This window comes from Cervus canadensis, chromosome X, assembly GCF_019320065.1.
Source record: "Cervus canadensis isolate Bull #8, Minnesota chromosome X, ASM1932006v1, whole genome shotgun sequence".
In the NCBI taxonomy this organism is placed as follows: Eukaryota; Metazoa; Chordata; class Mammalia; order Artiodactyla; family Cervidae; genus Cervus; species Cervus canadensis.
In genome coordinates, this window is record NC_057419.1 from 140,689,992 (window position 1) to 140,710,884 (window position 20,893).

The window sequence follows — 20,893 nt, forward strand, 5'->3', positions numbered from 1 at the left end:
CAGTCCATCAATATGTAAAAGATTTGGGACTGTTATTTCCAATGATGATGCTAGATTGCTCCAAAGTGTCTGCCCTTTCAATCAGTAGAATGTATTCATAAGCATTTGCACAGCAAAGGGTTTAGTTCCTTAGTTTTGAAAGTTATTTTTTTACAGTTATGAAGCTATCTGGCACATGTGAGGATCAGACCATCAGATCTGGCCTCATTAGCACCATGTTACTAACTACAGTTTTAATAATGTGTGATTTTTCTATAACAGGTCTGAACCATGAGATAGCAATTGATGTGGCTTTCCTCCCCATGTATTCTCCACAAGATATCCGAACATCTCAAGTAGACACATTATTAACCTGCATGAATTATAGCTGTGTGTATCCACAGGCATCAACTGCCACTGAAAAAGTGACAGGTTCAAGAGGACTTGCAGGTAAGACAATCTCAGTATCTATGCAGTCAGAAAATAAAATTAATTAATAATGCAAATGGTCCTAACCTTAAGATGTTACTATATAAACAGTTCTAGCTTTAACATTTGATACAGTTTAAAGAGTTATTTGGTAAAAGTACCCAAAGATAAATGAGAATACATTTTAAAATAAAATTGGATAGATTAATGGTTTCTATTCCAGGCTGGCATTAAGAATATTCTTTTATAATACATTTCTAAATGTAAGTATTTGCTAAACCGAAGTGGTATGCATATGGAACAGTGCAGCTTCTACTCTTCTCTCCTTTTAATTCAGGCAAGACAGTTTGTCCTTTCACCTTATAATTGCCTGAAATTTCAGTGCCTCCATACTGTGTGCTTAGTCACCCAGTCGTGTCCGATTCTTTGTGGCCCGATGGGCTATAGCCCGCCAGGCTCCTCTGTCCATGGTTATTCTCCAGGCAAGAATACTGGAGTGAGTTGCCATGCCCTCCTCCAGGGGATCTTTCCAACCCATGGATAGAACCCAGGTTTCCCGCATTGCAGGCAGATTCTTTACCATCTGAGCCACCAGGGAAGCCCAGGAACACTGGGGTGGGTAGCCTATCCCTTCTCCAGGGGATCTTCCTGACCCAGGAATCAAAGTGGGGTCCCCTGCATTGCAGGTGGATTCTTTACCAGCTGAGCTACCAGGGAAGTCCCATACGATAGTACAGTACAATTGTTTTCTCTTATAATTACTTAGTTATTCAAGTGCTATGCAATAAATTCCTTGAGGACTGCTAAGCATGTGTGTAATCCCAAAAGTAAAACCCTTCAACCAACGAATTGTTTAGGCTGCTATATAACATCCTGAACTTTAAATCATTTTTATATATGAGTAAAATTACATGTCCAATTATACTTATCCTATTCACTTTCTTCTGTCATTTCTATTTCCTAAGCATGTGGTAAAGTTTCTAGCCATTTTCATTGAGCTTATATGAATATTCCCTTTAAAAAAGCACTAAAGAAAGGCCTTATTATCTTGGGATTTTGTGGTGGGTCTTTCTAAGCTGATGAAACTCTTGAGTGTATGTTGTTTTTAAACAAGTCTTAGCAGTTGTGCCTGATGATGAAGTAACTTTTGGCAGTAATGGTTACTGCAAACTGAACTTCCCTGGTGGCTCAGATGGTAAAGAAACTGCCTGCAATACAAGAGACCCAGGTTCAATCCCTGGATTAGGAAGATACCTTGGAGAAGGGCATGGCAACCCACTCTAGTATTCTTGCCCAGAGAACTCCGTGGATAGAGGAGCCTGGTGGGCTACAGTCCATGGGGTCACAAAGAATCGGACACAACTGAGCAACTAACACTTCACTTCAAACTGAACTTAAGTATCCAATTTTGTAAGAGGTTCTTTATTTTTCCCACAGTCCATTTTAAAGATGATATAACTTGCAGTATTACTTCTTTCGGGGCTTCCCAGGTGGCTCAGTGGTAGAGAATCCGTCTGCTAATTCAGGAAACACAGGAGATGCGAGTTTAATCCCTGTGTCAGGAATATTCCCTGGAGGAGGAAATGGCAACCCACTCCAGTGTTCTTGCCTGGGAAATCCCATGGACAGAGGAGGCTGGCAAGCTGCAGTCCATGGGGTCACAAAAAGTCAGGCGCAACTGAGCATGCACACACATTACTTCTTACATTTCAGCTCCTTAGACTGTCAGTGACTCCAGATTTGGTAATTAGGGACCTAATCTGTACTTTAAATGTTTGTGGAACTCTTGCTCTTGCTTCATTGCAGTATCTTGCTTGCAGTATCCACTTCTGTCACGTTTCTTCTGCTGTCTGTGTATGTTACTAATGATATAAAAAAATGAAGACAAAATTCACAGTTACCCACTACTTGCTAGTGCCAAAGTTCTTCCAGCAGTCACTTAACATGATCATGTCAGAATACCTGGTACCATTCTACCAGAGCAGTTAATATTTGGGACATGAAGGGCAAGAATCTCTAGAAGAGAGAAGTGACATAATCAAAAGCAAGGTAATTCATTTCAAACATGGAATACCATATTTTTCATGGCATAATGATAGTGTCCATTTAGCTCTGTGCAAAGCATTGTGCCTGGACATTTTACATAAGTTACAACTAATCCTAACAAGAGCCTTGCAAGGTAAACATTATTATCCCCTGTTGATAGATGATTAGACTGAAGATCAGAGAGTTTCATCAACATAGATAACAGCTAGGATTTGAACACAGATCAATTTGTTGCGAAATATTTCCATTCTCTCCGTAATTACAAACGAAAAGATAACGATACATGAGACAGCAAAAGAGACACAGATATAAAGAACAGACTTTTGGACTCTGGGAGAAGGCAAAGGTGGGATGATTTGAGAGAATAGCATTGAAACATGTATATTACCATATGTGAAATAGATGACCAGTCCAAGTTCGATGCATGAAACAGGGCACTCAAAGCCGGTGCACTGGGACAACCCAGAGGGATAGGATGGGGAGGGAGGTGGGAGGGGAGTTTGGGATGGGGGACACATGTTCACCCATGGCTGATTCATGTCAATGTATGGCAAAAACCACCACAATATTGTAAAGTGATTAGCCTCCAATTAAAATAAATTAATTTTTAAAAAAATATACAGAATAATGTAATGCAGTGGCTTACAGTATAACATTGGTATCATCTTTTCAACATTTTTATGAACTAGTTTTTTATTATAAAAGCTGTCCATGTTCATAATTTAAAAATTCAGACAATACCAAAAGGTATAGGGTAAAACTGAAAGTTTCCCTCCCTGCCTTTGAAGGTTCATCCCTTTCTACCAGCCCATCCACTCTCTGGAGATACCCTGTATTTGAATCCTTTAAGAAATTATTTTTACATATGACAGTATATTCTTTCTGTCACACATACATGCACGCACACACACACACATACAGTCTGTTTCTCTCTCTCTTAGATACATACATGGAATTATACTAAACATGGTTTCATAACCAACTTTTATCTTTTAACACTTGAATAGCTTTCATGTTAGTATCAATATATAGAGAGCTACCTCTTTTGTTTTAGTAGCTATAAATATTCCACTGTGTAGCTATACCAGTATTTACTTAATTAGTCCCGTATTGATGGACATTTAGATTGTTTCCAAATGTTTTTTATACTGGCAAACAGTACTGCTATGAGTATCTATATCTGTGTGTGTGTGTATGATGTTGTTGTTCAGTTGCTAAGTTGGGTCTGACTCTTTTGTGACCCCATGGACTGTACCCTGCCAGGCTCCTCTGTTCATGGGATTTCCCAGGCAAGAAGACTGGAGTGGGTTGCCATTTCCTCCTCCAGGAGATCTTCCTGGATTAGGGATTGAACTCGCGTTTTCTGTGTTGACAGGCAGATTCTTTACTGTTGAGCCACCAGGGAAGCCCCATGTGTATGTATATATAATCTATAATCTTTGTGTACTTACATATCTGTAAGATGAATTCTTCAGTTCAGTTCAGTCTCTCAGTCGTGTCCAACTCTTTGTGAACTCATGGACTGCAGCACGCCAGGCCTCCCTGTCCATCACCAACTCCGGGAGTTTACTCAAACTCATGTCCATTGAGTCAGTGATGCCATCCAACCATCTCATCCTCTGCCATCCCCTTCTCCTCCTACCTTCAATCTTTCCCAGAATCGGGGTCTTTTCAAATGAGTCAGCTCTTTGTATCACATGGCCAAAGTATTGGAGTTCAGCTTTAGCGTCAGTCCTTCCAATGAATATTCAGGACTGATCTCCTTTAGGATGGACTGGTTGGATCGCCTTGCAGTCCAAGGACTCTGAAGAGTCTCCTCCAACACCACAGTTCAAAAGCATCAATTCTTCAGCACTCAGCTTTTTTTATAGTACAACTCTCATATCCATACATGACTACTGGAAAAACCATAGCTTTCACTAGACAGACCTTTGTTGGCAAAGTAATGTCTCTGCTTGTTAATATGCTGTCTAGGTTGGTCATAACTTTTCTCCCAAGGAGTAAGCATCTTTTAATTTCATGGCTGCAGTCACCATATGCAGTGATTTTGGAGCCCCAAAAATAAAGTCTGTCACTGTTTCCACTGTTTCCCCATCTATTTGCCATGAAGTGATGGGACCAGATACCGTGATCTTAGTTTTCTGAATGTTGAGCTTTAAGCCAACTTTTTCACTTTCCTCTTTCACTTTCAAGAGGCTCTTTAGTTCTTCTTCACTTTCTGCCATAAGGGTGGTGTCATCTGCATGTCTGAGGTTATTGATGTTTCTCCTGGCAATCTTGATTCTAGCTTGTGCTTCATTCAGCCCAGTGTTTCTCATGATGTATTCTACATATAAGTTAAATAAGCAGGGTGACAATATACAGCCTTGATGTACTCCTTTCCCTATTTCTTAGATGTCACCAAATTTAGAATTTTGGTATAAGTGAAAAGTTAGTGTTAATCACTCAGTCGTGTGACTCTTTGTCACACGGACTGTAGCCATGAGGCTCCTCTATCCAAGGGATTTCCCGGGCAAGAATACTAGAATGGGTTGCCATCTCCTTGTCCAGGGGATCTTCCCAACCCAGGGATCAAACCTGGGTCTCCTGCATTGCAGGCAGATTCTTTACTGTCCAAGCCATCAGGGAAGCCCAAAATTTTGGTAGGTATTTTCAAAATGTCCTTCAAAAAGGTTATAACGATTCACACTTCAACCAAAAGAAAGAGTGCCACTTGACTCACTCCCTTAAAAATACTAGATAGTATCAGTCTTGTTAATCTTTGGCAGACGATAGGCAAAATGTATCATTATTTTCATTTGTGGTTCTGAATTATTTCTAAGGTTCAATATCTTCATATATTTATTGGCCATTTATATTTTTCTGTGAACTTTCTAGAACTTTCTATGCTAGTTTTTTCCATTTTTCTATGAGTTCTTTTTTTAATTAATTTTTAATTTCTTGCTGCATACTGAAGAAATTTAACCCTCATTGTGTGTTGCAGATACTTTTATCAGTTTAAAATTTATTCAATGGGAATCTTGTTTTGATTTTTTAAGTAATTTTATTTTTATGTATGCAAATATATCAGTCTTTCATTTTTGTAGCTATTGATTTTATGTCAGACTCAAGAAGATATCACTCAGTCCAAGATTTTTTTTTAATTCACTGGGTTTTTTTTTCCTTATACTTTTATATCTTTTTTTACTCACATATAATTTGTATTGTGGTAAAATATGCATAACATAAAATTACCACTTTAACTATTTTAAAGTGTACAATTCAGTGACACTAAGTACATTTACAATGTTGTGCAACCATCAGTGTTAACCATTTTCAGAACATTTTCATCATCTGGAAACAGAAACACTATACCTGTTAAACAATAACTCCCCATTCCCCCCTCTCCTTAGCTCCTGATAACCTCTATTTTACTTTCTGTCCCCATGAATTTGCCCATTCTAGACATCTAAGTGAAGTAATGCAGTTTAGTTCTTTTCGGTCTGACTTACTAACTTGGTATAATATCCTCAAGGTCCATCCATGTTATAATATATATCAGAATTTCATTTCTTTTTATATCTGAATAATCTTCTGGTGAATGTATGTACCACATTTTTTTATTCATTCATCTGTTGATGGACATTTGGCTTGTTTACATCTTTTGACCACTGTGAATAGTTCTGCTATGTAAATTGGTGTGCAAGTACCTGTTTAAGTCCCTGCTTTCAGTCGTTTTAAGAATATCCCTAAAAAAAAAAAAAAAAAAAAGAATATCCCTAGGGTTGGATTGCTGAGTTGTATGGTAGTTCTATATTCAACTTTTTGAGAAACCAGCAAACCATTTTCCACAGCAGCTGTACCATTTTACATTCCCATAAGCAATCCACGAGGATCCCAATTTCTCCACATTCTCACCAACACATTATTTGGGGGGGGGGGGTTTGGTTCTGTTTTTGATTGTTTTTTATAACAGCCATCCTACAGTGATATCTCATTGTGGTTCTGATTTGCATTTCCCTAATTACAAATGATAGTGAGCATATTGTTATGAGCTCGTTGGCCACATGTATATCTTCTTTGGAGAAATGTTGATTTAAGTCCTTTGCTCATTTTTGAATTGGGTTGTTTGGGCGTTTTTTTTTGTTGTTGTTGTTTTTTTGCTTTTGTTAATATGGTTTCATTTTTATAGTTTAAAATTTTAATCCATTTGGAATTTATTTTGGTATAGAGAATGAGATGGGGGATCCAGCTTAATGTTTTTCCAAGGGATTAGCCATAGTTCCCAAGTCATTTGTTGAATAATACTGATACGATATTGAAATTGCTATTATACTTTTAACTCTTAAGTACAATAATATATGTATGTGTATACACACACACACACACACACACACACACACACATCCCACCTCTTTGAAAGCAGTTTCCATTGATAAACATTTCAGAAGCATAACATGGTATGAAAAGGTTTTAACATATCTAAGAAAATAATTTTATTATCCTCTAGGTAATCTGGATTTCAGATATTATGTTCAGAGAAAGGAATGACACACTATATTACAAGATAGGTTAGACTGTGCTGCAGTACAAAGCAATTCCAAAGTCTCAGTGACTTAACACAGTAAAAGTTTGTTTCTTGCTCAAGTCAAGTCTGATGCAATCAGTTATTAGCTTTCTCCCCAGCAGTGATTCAGGAATGCAACCTGCTTCCATCCTGCTGCAGCTCCAACAGGAACAAATGACTTCCAGGGTTGTCTAGGCAGAGGAAGAAAGGGATGAAGGAGACTAGCTTGTAATTGTGTTGGAGCAAAAACTGCTACATCATTTCCACTCACATTCTCATTTGCCAGAACTTATTTACATTATCTCAACCTAACTGGTGACTCAGTTAGATGGTAAAGAATTTGCCTGCAGTGCAGGAGACCCAGGTTTGATCCCTGGCTTTTGAAGATACCCTGAAGAAGGGAATGGCAACCCATTCCAATATTCTTGCTTGGGAAAATTCCATGGATAGAGGAGCCTGGCAAGCTACAGTCCATGGGGTTGCAAAGAGTTGGACACAACTGAGCGACTAACGCTAACCTAACTAAAGGGAGGCCAGGACACTTTGTCTCCCATGTGACCATGAATAGGAAATGGAGTGGTAAACACATAGCATTCCTTTGTCACACTCACCTTATGCATATATGATGTTCCTAAAAATATACAATTTTTGTACTTCTAACAATTTAAAATGAGATGTAGAGAAGCTCATTTTATAGGTAAAATCTATAATCCTCTTGAAACAATTCCTTTGTAATATAAATAATAACATTCTAATTTAATAGCAGTGTATTTTTTTAAGCAGGGTATCTGTTCTGTTTACTTAAACTTATTTACATGATAGCAAAAGTTGCATACAACAAGAATGAAGTTTATAGTATGAATTGCTTGGATTACATAAAGCACTTTTTATAGGCAACTGTGTAAAGCACATTTTATCTATTTAAAACTTGTAAGACACTTTGTTTTACTGCCCATCAAAATACATTTATAAATAGAAAAGAATCAGTATGATAACAAGAGAAGAAATATTACATTTAATGAAAACCTCCAAAAATTTGTAATTTAATACCAGTTTTTCTTAAGTAGAAAATGATGGTTGCTGACATTTAATTGTTATGTCAGCTACCAAAGTGCTTTTTCATGCATTTAATCCTCACAGCAGCCTATGATGTAGTTACTACATGAGCAGATTGAAGCACAGAGAGGTTGTCATTTACACAAGTAGGCAGAGTCCTAAACAGAAGACTCACTTATACATTTTGTTGCAGGTACTGTGTAACTCAATATTTATAAATGACATGATAACAATTAGAATTATTAAGGTTTGGGTTTCTGTTGTTAGCATCAGATCTGAAGATCTTAAAATCTTTCCAAAGCATCTGGATTAAAGTCCATTCCAATCAAAGGAAAAGGAAACTATATAGTACTAGCAAGTTTTGTTTTTTTTTTAATCTTTTCACTGTGCTGGGTCTTTATTGCTGCATGGGCTTTTCTTTAGTTGTGGAGTGGGGAAGGATGGCTACTCTCTAGTTGCAGTGCACGGGCTTCTGTTCTGGTGGCTTCTCTTGTTTTAGAGCACAAGCTCTAGGGCACAAGGCCTTCAGTAGTTGCAGCACATGGGGTCAGCAGTTATGGCTCCCGGGCTCTAGAGCACAGGCTCAGTAGTTGTTGCACACAGGCTTAGTAGCTCTGCAGCATGTGGGATCCTCCCGAATCAGGGATCAAAGCCAGGTCTCTTGCATTGGCAAGTGGATTCTTTACCACTGAGCCACCAGGGAAGACCTAGCACTTTTATTATATTCATTGTGTGTTAGTGAACTTGCACAATTTTAAATAATTCATCAGGGGCTTCCCTGGTGGCTGAGTGGTAGAGAGTCTACCTGCCAGTGTGGGAGACGTGGGTTTGATCCCTGGTCCAGAATGATTCCACATACCTCGGAGCAACTAAGCCCATGTGGCACAACTGCTGAGCCCATATGCCACAACTACTCAAGCCCACGTGCCTAGAGCCTGTGCTCCACAACAAGAGAAGCCACCACAGTGAGAGGCCTGTGCACTGCAACTAGCCCCCACTCTGCAACTAAAAAAAAGCCCATGCAGCAACAAAGACCCAGCAGAGACAAAAATAAGTAAAACTATTAAAGATGTAAAAAAAATCATCAGATTTTGTGGCAGATGTGGCTTTCATGTGAAGCTGATGAAATCTAAGCTCCAGGAGTTCTCACTTGCATAAATCCCTTCCAAGGCCCTTCTGGGTTTTTTTTTTTTTTTGGAGATATTTTTCTTTCTGTTTCATAAAGAGGGCCCTCAAATACTGTACCTTTTCAGGCCCCATAAAATGTAGATGCACTGCTAGCCTTTTAGCACATTTTTTTAGAGAAGTAGCTCTAGCACAAAAGGTTCAGAGCCCATACCTTGATGCCAGACTGTCCAGTTTAGAATCACCCTGTGACTTTGGTTATTTTATTTAACCTCTAAATGTTTTAATCTTCTCATATTTAAAATGAAATCTTTGTCATGCGTAGTCACAGAAATCTGTGATACAGTAGCTTAGTAGTGGTCAGGTACTGTTTTGAAAGAGATTCCTTAAATACCATTTTACCCAAGAAAAAGAAGAAAAGAAAAACAGTACTCTCTCATTTTTTGCAGATTGACTGTGTGTTGTGGCACCCCTTTGGTGCTTTGTTGTTGTTTAGTCGCTCAGTTGTGTCCAATTCTTTGCGACCCCATGGACTAGCCTGCCAGGCTCCTCTGTCCATGGGATTCTCCAGGCAAGAATACTGGAGTGGTTTGCCAGGCTCTCCTTCTCCAGGGGTCTTCCCCACGCAGGAATTGAACCCACATCTCCTACATTGACAGGTGGATTCTTTAATACTGAGCCACCAGGGAAGCCCCTTCAGTACTTAGCCAGTTGTTTATGATCCTGTCTTAGCCCTCATTTCTGCTCTGCAGAGACTGATGGTTAGCCAGAGGTGAACATTGAGTGTTTTCTCAGACCTTTTCTGAACATGCGTACAGCGCTGGGCATATAAGTGGCCACCTTGATTCCTTGAAATACACAGGAAGTCTTAAAAAGCCAATAATACTCCCCCCCACCACATCTCTTTCCCCATCTCCTTCCTCCCCAGGCTTTTTGGTCTGTCTATTGCTTGTCCCAACTTTATCTCCTGTTCTGTCTGCTCTGATCAATGCTTTTGCCTTAATATGCTTTCGGCAAAAGCCACTGGGAAAGCTACCCTAGTCGTGGGGATGCTCCAAATTGGGTAAAACAAAAGCAGTTTCTTGCATCTGACCTTGAGGGAGCTGCCTAACAGATCAAAAATACACAACCACATCTTTGAGAAAAAGGTCAGCATTGCTCCCTCTGATGCCGGCAACCTGTACCAGGAGGGCAAGCTGCCATCTTCATGACTGTTGCTGACTTGGGGAGTAGGTGGGCAATTCAAAACAAGCACACTCTTATCACAGTGCAGCAGAATCTCTTCATTAATCTTTCAGCAGGTGGTTAAGTTTTGTTCTAAATTCCAGAGGTCTGCAAAAGCTGATCTGAGAGCTTTTTGCCAGCTTATAAGTTGCTTTAGTGGAGGGGGAGAGCCCTGAAATTCTGTACTCTGCCATTTTCATTAATGTCTCAGCCAATCCCCTCTTGATAAAGGTGCTTAAGAATATCCAAAGCTAAGTGTTAGTTAATAAAGCTACTTCAAAGGAAATATACTTTAAAAGCAGCTTCAATTATTATTCTTACTTCGCTTTATGTCTTAGAAGTTTTGTAAATAATAGATAATTGAATTTCAAAATAGAAAAGTTTATTCTTTGTATATCCTTGAGGAGTACTAGGAAACTGTTTACTTGGCACCTAAATGACCTTGAAAATATATAGATTTATTTAGTTAATTAATTAATTATGGGGAGTACCAGCTTGTATATTGACATTTTTTGTAACATTTGTTTGATGTATTCACTGTTATCTGCAGGGATTATTGTGACATAACTCGATGAATATGTGTGATGAATTGGAGGGAAGAGGGGGAAAATAAGAGACACTGTTAATTATAAGAAAAATCAGCTTTTGTGATACTTAATCCAAGTAAATATTTATCTATTTTATAATACTTTTCATCTGTTTTACTTTTAGGTGATATTATCAAAGCAGTAGCTAAAATGGATAGATCACATGTCATCTGTATCTTGGATATCTGTAGTTTGGGGAACAATAAAGCAGAAGTCTATTTGCACAAAATTTATAAACCAAATAAAACTTCTTAAAAATTGGCAAATTTAAGAAATTACTAAAGGTTATAAATAAAGAATTGCTTTAAAGATATTCTGTCATTTTGTTTGTGATTTCAGTAACCATTTCTCAGCAAGAATATTACATAAATTCTAAAGTTTTTGGAGCTACCACACTTCATTTTAAATTCATTACTTGAAAAGATCATCAAAACAATTCTTGTGTATCAAGAAAATTCATGTTACTTGTTTCTATATGAGTATTATCTTGACTTAGAATTTGTGTTCACTGTTCTATTTGTAAAAGTGTCCATCGTGACCAACTTTGCCACCCCCAGGGACTGTAGCCCACTGATTCCTCTGTCCATAGTGTTCTCCAGGGAAGATACTGGAGTGAGTTGCCATTCCCTTCCCTGTGATCATCTTCCCGACCTGGGATGGAACCCAGGTCTCCTGCGTTAGCAAGCAGATTTTTTTTTTTTTTAACCATCTGAGCCACCAGGGGTGGTTATTTGTATAGCCATTTTATTCTACAGCCTCAGCATTAAGGCATCCCAACTTACAAGAGTTTTCTTGGACATTTTTCATGGACATTTAGCATCTTTCCATTTTTAATTGGGTTATGATGGAATTCTCCCATCCAAGTTCTAACCAGAAGCTTGTGGTCACATGCTAACCATACTCTGACCCTGCTTAGCTTCTGAGATTGGACAACATCAGGCACAGACAGGTGGTATGGCCATAGACTACAGTGGAAAATTCTAAATTGCTAATTTGAGGATTACATTCCTCTAAAGCAGTCAACCTGCATTTCTCATAACCGAGGTAGTTCCTGTCATTTTCAAAAGCACGTGTGGATTGTTATATTCCAGTTGCCTTGGCCTTTAGTTTGGTCAGCTGTACAACAAGCATACTGAATTCAGTTGTCGTAAGGTTTTCCACCCTATTGTGACTTCATACCCTTTGAATTTCTAAATGTTATGACCAGTGTGTGGTCTTTTGTTCTTAAAATTGTGTTTAAAGTTAATTAAAATAGTGAATCCTCCTCGTGTTAAAATTTTGAATGTATTATTAAAGAAGTTAAAACTTGTCTCTTTCTGAATGTATTTGGTGTCTTTCCTCCATATTTTTGACCTATAATAGACCTACATGTACTTGCTAAATGAGCCAGTATGATTCTTTCATATGGGTTTAAAACTTGTTTATCAAATAGAATCTGGGTTTTCATATTAAGCTATTAGAAACTTAAATAGGCAGTTCAGTTTTAGTGCCACATAAATGTTGGAGAAGGGAAAAGTTAATACTTAAATAACTGTTGACTAAAAAACCCTCAGGCTGAGATTGCAAAATTACACACTTTAACAGGTGTGATTTCTGTTCTCATATTGAATGAGAAATATGAAATACTTTTTAAGATTCAAGATCTTTAAAAACAACTTCCATGGCAATTAATTTTATAGTAATGTTTCTATTCAAATTTGGAGTTTTAACATCTGTGTCTACATTTCCAGTTACAGAAAAATTGAATAGGTACTATGGTGATTTCCTAAGAAAAATAGCAAAGTATCACATCAGAAGACCTTATCTTCAAGTGACAGTAAGTGCTGATTCTTCCCAAATCAACACAAGTACACTACTATGGTATCACTTTTATATTAAAAAACTGGTTTGTAAATTATAAAATATTACATAGTCTACCACAAGACCACAAACTGAAGTTTCTAATTTGAGATGGTACATGAGATGGTACATTTAAATCCTTTGGTAAGCTATTAAGAATCTGAGCACCTTTATCTTCTGTCACTTTTATTTCTTTGTTTGACTTAACCTGCATTAATTTTATTCACATTAAGACTAGGTCTTTAAAGAAATTTGAAACCCTTATTTTGTGACACTGGTAGCATTTGATGTTATTAAATATAGCTAGGTACCTTCTGCCAATATGGACTATCCATGCTGTGTCCTTGCTCAGTTGTTCAGTCATGTCCGGCTCTTTGCAACCCCATGGACTGTAGTCCACCAGGCTTCTCCGTCAGTGGGATTTTCCAGGCAAGAATACTGGAGTGGGTTGCCATTTCCTTCTCTCGAACCCAGGATTCGAATCTGTGTCTCCTGCATTGGCAGGCGGATTCTTTACCACTGAGCCACCTGAGAAGCCCCTTCAGAGCTCTAGGAAGCCAGTAAATGGTTTGTGGCCAGTGATATGCTTTGATTGGATTCATAATGTTTTAGAGTGGTCACTGTCTTCTGGAAAGAGAGTGGAATATAAGGAGGTTTGCAGAGACTGCTAGCTGTACCCTAATACCTATTCTCATAGAATAACAGTTCTCTCCATTTTTAGCTAAGCAGATAGCTACCTAGAATAAAGAATACTTTTCCTTGCTTCCTTTGTGGCTGTATATGGCCTTGTGACACTTTTATTTGGCTTGGGCTAATATTAAAGTTAACTTACTTGTTTTGAACATACACTTAGTCACCCAGTCCAGAATTGGAAGTTTGCTCTTAATAATCAAGAAGTATCTGTATTAGATACCATTCTTGTATCTAGTAAGCCCTGCACTTCATCTATAAATGATAGGTTTATCATAGCTCTTACTCAATCATGGAAAAATCTGAAATTTTTCTTGCTTAAGGGAAGTGATTCCCTTCTCTACGCCTTTATTAATATTACATACCTTTGCTAAGATTCTTAATATGTATTAAGGTACTTAATAAAGGTACAAGCAATAGAAAAAGTCCAATAGTATCAAATGTTTGAAACACAACAGTGGTTCTCAAACTGGCTTCATATTGGTATCACCTGGGGAGTTTAAAAAATGACTATGCCAACGTGTCACCCTCACCCCAAGTTTCTGATCTGGGTGTAGCCTGGACATCAAGATAGGTAACGGCTCCCCAGGTGATTCTAATGTGCAGGCAAGTTTGTACACCACTAAAGTTATATACCATTTCAAGCACTTCTTAGTTTTATTAGAGCTCAAGCTTTACCCAGTACATGGAACTTAACCTCCTATCTAGGTGCTGTAGTTTCACCTACACTCAATGCAGCTTCATCTTGAATTGTTCTGACATGGAGGAAAAAAAAACCTCATAGCTTTGAAACAACTTTCATTTTGGTAAGAGTTCTAGCATGTCAGATCCAGAAAAGACTTGATAGGTCAATTCTAATCCAACCTCTTTCATTGCGTCAATGAAGAAAAAGTCTAGGAGAACTTACTGTTTTCCTGAGGATATGATACTAGCTGCTGCCGTGTCAACACATGCACAACATTTTGTCTTGTAAGAGAACTTCATGGATGTTCAGAGAAGTACCTAAAGTACAAACAAACATCAAACCTTGGGGAGAAGGAATAGTCAGGGAGTTTGGGATGGACAGGTACACACTGCTACATTTAAAATGGATAACCAACAAGGTCCTACTGTATAGCGCAGGGAACTCTGCTCAATGTTATGTGGCAGCCTGGATGGGGGGGAAGTTTGGAGGAGAATGGATACATGTATGTGTATGGCTGCGTCCCTTTTCTGTCCACCTGAGATTATCACAACATTGTTAATCAGCTGTACTGCAATATAAAATAAGAATTAAAACATCAAACCGTTATAGATTGGAAGTTGAAGCACTATGAGGTTGAAATTAAATGACAGCAGCTAATCTGTTAAAACTACAACTAGATACCACACTATTCTTCATGTACAACTTGTATGATCTAAAGTTCTTAAATTGTATATTAACACATATAATGAAATCTAGAAAGATGGTACTGATGAACCTATCTGTAGGGCAGCAGGAGATGCAGACATAGAGAACAGATTTGTGGACGCGGGGGAGAGGGTGGGACGAATTGAGAGAGTAGCACTGAAACCTATACACTACCGTTTGTAAAATTAGATAGCCAGTAGAAATTTGCTGTATGATGCAGGGAGCTCAAATCCGGTGCTCTGCAACAACCTAGAGGGGTGAGATGGGGTGGGAGGCCAGAGGGAGATTCAAGAGGGAGAGGACATACATATACTTACAGCTGATTCCTGTTGATATGTGGCAGAAAGCAATGCAATAGTGTAAAGCAATTACCTCCAATTAAAAAGAAATTTAAAAAATAAAGTTCTTAAATTGTAGAGTGCATGAGAATTACCTGGAGAGAGCTATTTAAAATGTGGATTCCTAGATATTTCGCTCTGATTTTGATTCAGGATGACTGGTAGTAGGAACCAGAAATCTTCACTTTTGATAAATTTCCAAATGATTCTACTGTAGGTGTTCACAGAGAAAATCTTAAAAACACTGAATAAATACTAGACTACTCATCCCCCAGCAAATTACCTTGAGTCAACTGGAAAACTTCACTGATGGGTATTTATTGTTCTAAGACTAATTTTACTTAACTGCAAAATTTTAAAAACAATTTAAAATTATCTTTGTAAGGTGTGACTCTGAAAGCTATAAAAGTAAACATAAAGGCACTTATATACAAGGTATATAATGCTGGCTACCATATAAAGTCATGCACTTCAACCATCAGAGCAATTTAAAATAGTTCAGCAAAGTTTTCTCATGAGCACTGCCACAAAGTGTTATGCAAAGTTGTCATTTAAAATCATAATGATTTTCCTTTTAGAATCAATTTAATAACTAGTATAGGTTAAATCTCTAGAACTTTACTAATGAATTATCTGTTGAATTGATCATAGATGTCTATTAGCAATCAGCAGATTAATCATTCTGACAATAATACTTCTATTTTCAGTTTGATAGTTTTGTCTAGTGAGTAGTCTTTATTATGAGTTTTGACGTCAAAATGATAGTGCTAATAGCAAAATAATAAACTACTTGCATTTACTCTTAAATAGACCATAAGCTAATACACAAGACCTTTAAACTTTTCAGTTCAATTCCATGAATAATTATTGAGTGGGTACTGTGTGTAAGTTGTTACTAATACCAGGTACTGTGAGAGAGGGGATACACCCATGAGTAATCAGCAGCTGTAACAGGATAGAAAGGTTCATAATATTTGTATTGTGAATTTGCTGGAGTTTATCCATAAGTTTCTACTGCAGATTCCCTGAACTCGCTTCTGGTGTTAACTGTTTCCACTTGCAGGGTCCACTCCCAACGCTAATACTTCAGATGCCCAGGAATGGACAAGTTGGGGGAGTGGGATGGAAATAGCTTCATTGGTCATCTTCAACTATGTCTCCTATTTTCCTGCTTTCTGTTGTCCTGTCCCATTGACTCTAGTGGTATTCCTTATTCCAGACTATTTCCTTGGACTTCAGACTACCATTGTTTCTGCCTTCCTTTTGACCTGGTGTCTTTCTACTTCTCTGTCAGTCTGAGACCTATTTGTCTGTTTTTTTTTGACTCTTGGCCCAATCAGACTCCTGATATCTCTGTCTTCTTGTCCATTCATCTACTCCTTTACCAGCCCTTGGCACACATTGCAATCTACCTTTCCCAGCAACATACCAATGTATGCCCAACTGCTGCTAGTGTCCAGTGTACTCTTGATTAAAAACAGCTTACAGTGGTAAAGAATCTGTCTGCCAATGCAGGAGATGCAGGTTGCATTGGGAAGATCCCCTGGAGAAGGAAATGGCAACCCACTCCAATATTCTTGCCTGGGAAATCCCACGGACAGAGGAACCTGGGGGCCTACAGTCCATGGGGTCACAAAAGAGTCAAACATGACTTAACAGCTAAATAAAGTGTAAAAAATAGATAACTAATGAGAATTTAGCGCAGGGAACTCTACTCAGTGCTCTGTGGTGACCTAAATGGGAAGGAAATCCAAAAAAGAGGGGGTATATGTATACATAAAGCTGATTGATTGTGCTCTACAACAGAAACTAACACAATATTGTAAAGCAACTACACTCCAATAATTTTTTTTTAATTCTAAATGTTTGGAGATAAACCTTGAATAATCTTTTGTTAGAGTATAAGACATGGGACATAAAAATTAATGGAATGCATCACATCATAGGTATCAATCAGTTGAGAAATATTTGGCAAGGTATTGTACTTCAAATGATCTGTAGTGACTGGAATATGTTTCCCTTTCAATGAATAAACAAGGTAGCAGAAGATATTCCTTGGGGAGATTGTTAAGAAAAATTCCACAAAGAAATAAGACCAAAAAAGGCTGCAAAATCAATTCCACCAATGCCATAGCAATTAAAATGACCGATAATAACTTACTTCCGGCTGAACTGGTTGATAGCATATTTCAGCAGGGCTTGGAAAACCAGTTTGGTGTTTTAGATAATCTGAGAGAGGGGACTTTCATTTTGTCACGTGGGAGTCCCAAGAGTCCAGTTCCTCATTCTAATCCACTCCATGTTTATGAAAGTTCATTAGCTGGAACAATAAGGGAAAAATGTCAATGCAGGAAGTCATCCAATCCTGATAAGTTGACGTGTAGAATAAAGTTGATGGTGTTATTTATCGCTAAGGCAGTCCTGATTAAGGGTTATATGTGTGTACAGTTGGAGGAGGGACAGGCAAAGGGGAATATAGCTAAGTGAAATAGAGCTGATGTATTCAGAGCTTACATTGCTAGAGGTGAGATCAGTTACCTACTTGCAACTGAAATTTCAAACTTCTGCTTAGCAGGGACCTGCATGGACAAATGGTGACAATTGGAAAAATCAGCAGACATCTTAAATTTTATGCTCGAATGAACAATGAACCAGGAGACTAAGTCCAGTTGTTTTCAGCTGCTGGTAATTTTTACCTTTTTATTTAAAATCACAGCACCTTTTTCAATTAATGCCTATGTGACTGTGACTTACTACAATGAAACCAGCAACTACACTTCAGTAGAGACGTGTGAATGTGGTGTTTATGGCTTAGCCTCACCAGTGGCTAATGCTATGGGGGTGGTAGGAATCCCTAAGAACAATAACTACCAAGCTTGTGACTACAACACTGAGTTTACCTATACTAAGAAGCCCTGGATTGCGCTGATAGAAAGAGGTAATTGTACATTTTCAGAAAAAATTCAAACAGCGGGCAGAAGAAATGCTGATGCTGTTGTGATTTACAATCTTCCAGAGACTGGCAACCAGACGATACAGATGGCAAATTTCGGTAAGAACTGATTCCCAAAGAGTGTTAATGTCTTTGTTTATCTTAAAATGGTATTTCTATCTAGAATGGCTCTAGGATCTGGCAATGAGACTGTTAAACAAGTGTATTTAAAATTTTTTTTGCCCGGCACTACTCTGAGTTACTTTACTATTAATATTTGGAATTAATTTGTTTCAAGAACAAAAGCAATTCAGGAAGTGGTTCCTGTTTTCCGTCATGATATTCTTAGCTCTATTAGTTTTCTCAGTGAGTATTATAGCTTTTTAATAAATGTGCCTTTATCTGTAAACATTAAAGAAAATATAAATGTTTTAATTTCATTCTTTATTTGTACTTTTCATTTTGATTCAGGGTTGTATGTATTCAAGTATGCAGTAACTGCAAAACTGATTCATTATTATTATCAAACAGTAGCATGTTTTAAGTGTTCAAAATGTTTACAGAAAGGAGAATTCAGCTATCTGCTATATGCATGTGAGATTTTAATATTTGTGGGACTAATACATATAAAACTACTCTGTAAGAAACATTATACATTTAAAATGGTATGGCTGAAATTGGATATCTCTGTAAGTCACACCAAAAGTAAAGATTTCCCTTAAAAATGTTTACTTATGACTCAAGTAAACATAATTATCTAATGTATTAACTTTGTAAAGGAATTTACCTCTTAGAATTACTGTTTTTATTTTGTTTATTTTTTAAAAAATGCCAGTTTCGAAATAAATGGTTTTAAACAAGTGAAGAAGTAGACTTCTGAAACAAGTCTTCTGTACTTTAGGTGGATATAGGTATTTTCGACACCAGACTTGGCCAAAGGAAAAAAATAATTTCAAACAGGGTAAGATCTGGTTGAATGCAATATCAGGATAATTAGTATTCTCACCACCAAATTTGGTATTTGAGAAAATTAATGTAAATTAAATCAACCAGATTTCAGAATTGTAAGAAAAAAATCAAATTTGTGTTTAGTAGAATGATTGAAACATCCAGGTTGTGTACATACAATATGGCAATTTGGTACTAATGTTTGAAAACCAAGCTGCTTGTTTGTCTGGGTATTGAAAAACCAGGTAACATGGTCTTTAGCAGTACAAAATTGTTGTAAATGTACAAAACTCTACTTGCTACCTTTTATAACATATGCTGGACATCACCAGAACCCAAGTATTCACCTTTTTTTTCTTCTGAAACTAAGAGTACTCCATAAGCATTCCCTGTGTTCCTATATTTTTACAGATGATTTTTATTCTTGTAAAAATAAAATGAAGCAGGTTTCTGTTGAAAATTAGGAGTTAAACCTCTTCTAAGGAACCTATGTGCTCTGTTTCAAATTAGAGACTCTTAAGTATTCAAGGTTTCCTTTTACATGGACAATCACATTCTGCTGTTTACTCCCCTGCTTTATTTAGCATAATTTTTTTAACTGAAGTATAGTTGATTTACAATGTTGTATTAGTTTCCATGTGTACAGCAAAGTGATTCAGTTATATATATATATATATATACACACACACACACATACAAACACACACATATATATGTGTATATATAGTAGGTCCTCATTGGTTATCAATTTTATATATAGTAGTGTGTATATGTTATTCCCCAAATTCCTAATTTATCTTTCTTCCCCACCTTTCCCCTTTGGTAACCATAAGTTTGTTTTTGATGTCTGTGAGACTGTTTCTGTTTTCTAAATCCTCTGGTTTTCTAAAAGTATAAACAGTATCAGACTAAACAGTAGTCATGTTTTCAAAACTTGCTTTGCAACATGAAGGGCCAACTACTGAAAAGTAGGTGCCCAGCTATTGAATTTAAAAGATCGCCAAAACAGTAAGTCTCTCCAAAAGGCACGCACAGTCATCTGAGTATATGTCTCTGAGTAGAGTTTAAGAAACAAAGCAATTACATTTATTATTGAATATATAATACCAATATAATCAAGGCTATGTGGTCAAAAACCTTTGTAAAAACTACAGCATTGCTCCTGTTTTAAAATAAGCACACGGGAAAAGATAGCATTATCACAGTAATTGTAATAGTTAATATTTATTGCCATTTAATATATGTCAGGCACTGTTTTAGGGTCTTTATTTTAACTAATGAATGATGATCTTTAACACTGAATGATCTCAACCCCAAAGAATTAAAATTGTAAGTTTAGTGTTATGCAGTTATAAGACCTGTCAGCTAGTGTGTCATTAGAGTTCTTCCTTCCTAGAAATTTCTCTTAGATAGAAACTATTATATAATGCAGTTGACAAGCAACAAACATAGGGAAGTAAGTGTGGATATGAAAACTCAATGATCAACCCCTAGACCATTAAAGACTGAGTCATTATTATATAACATAAGCCAAAATTGTGTTTGTTTTTGCTATCTTTCATTAGTGTGTGTATGTTTTTTCAGGCACAGAGCATGGGGGAACAACTCTTGCTCCTCCTACCAAAGCTCTAGGCTTTACCTTCCATCACCTTATCTTTTATCACCCCTGAAAACCACCTTTTCAGAAAACCACACTCTAGCCCCCTCAGGGTGGTAGCACCCTTTCACTTCCTTGGTTCCCACTACCTCTTCATTCCTTCAGTC

The 20,893-nt window shown here is 37.3% G+C and overlaps 2 protein-coding genes and 1 long non-coding RNA gene across 5 annotated transcripts in view; 2 read left to right on the forward strand and 1 right to left on the reverse strand.

Annotated features, from left to right (window-relative positions):
* The window catches only part of RADX (RPA1 related single stranded DNA binding protein, X-linked), a 75,944-nt gene extending 63,642 nt beyond the window's left edge, over positions 1-12,302 (forward strand). For both annotated transcript variants that reach the window (XM_043459082.1, XM_043459084.1), the window contains exons 13-14: positions 262-429; positions 11,117-12,302. In XM_043459082.1, coding sequence (XP_043315017.1) covers positions 262-429; positions 11,117-11,247 — 299 coding nt within the window. In that variant the 3' untranslated portion in view covers positions 11,248-12,302. The remainder of the gene's footprint in view (positions 1-261; positions 430-11,116) is intronic.
* The window catches only part of LOC122435145, a 45,839-nt gene continuing 31,888 nt past the window's right edge, over positions 6,943-20,893 (reverse strand). For both annotated transcript variants that reach the window (XR_006267596.1, XR_006267597.1), the window contains exons 2-4: positions 17,411-17,569; positions 14,429-14,523; positions 6,943-7,191 (exon numbers count right to left, since the gene is read on the reverse strand). This is a non-coding gene — a long non-coding RNA (uncharacterized LOC122435145). The remainder of the gene's footprint in view (positions 7,192-14,428; positions 14,524-17,410; positions 17,570-20,893) is intronic.
* The window catches only part of RNF128 (ring finger protein 128), a 98,242-nt gene continuing 95,180 nt past the window's right edge, over positions 17,832-20,893 (forward strand). The window contains exon 1 of the mRNA XM_043459086.1: positions 17,832-18,301. Within this exon, the coding sequence (XP_043315021.1) occupies positions 17,896-18,301 (406 nt within the window). The 5' untranslated portion in view covers positions 17,832-17,895. The remainder of the gene's footprint in view (positions 18,302-20,893) is intronic.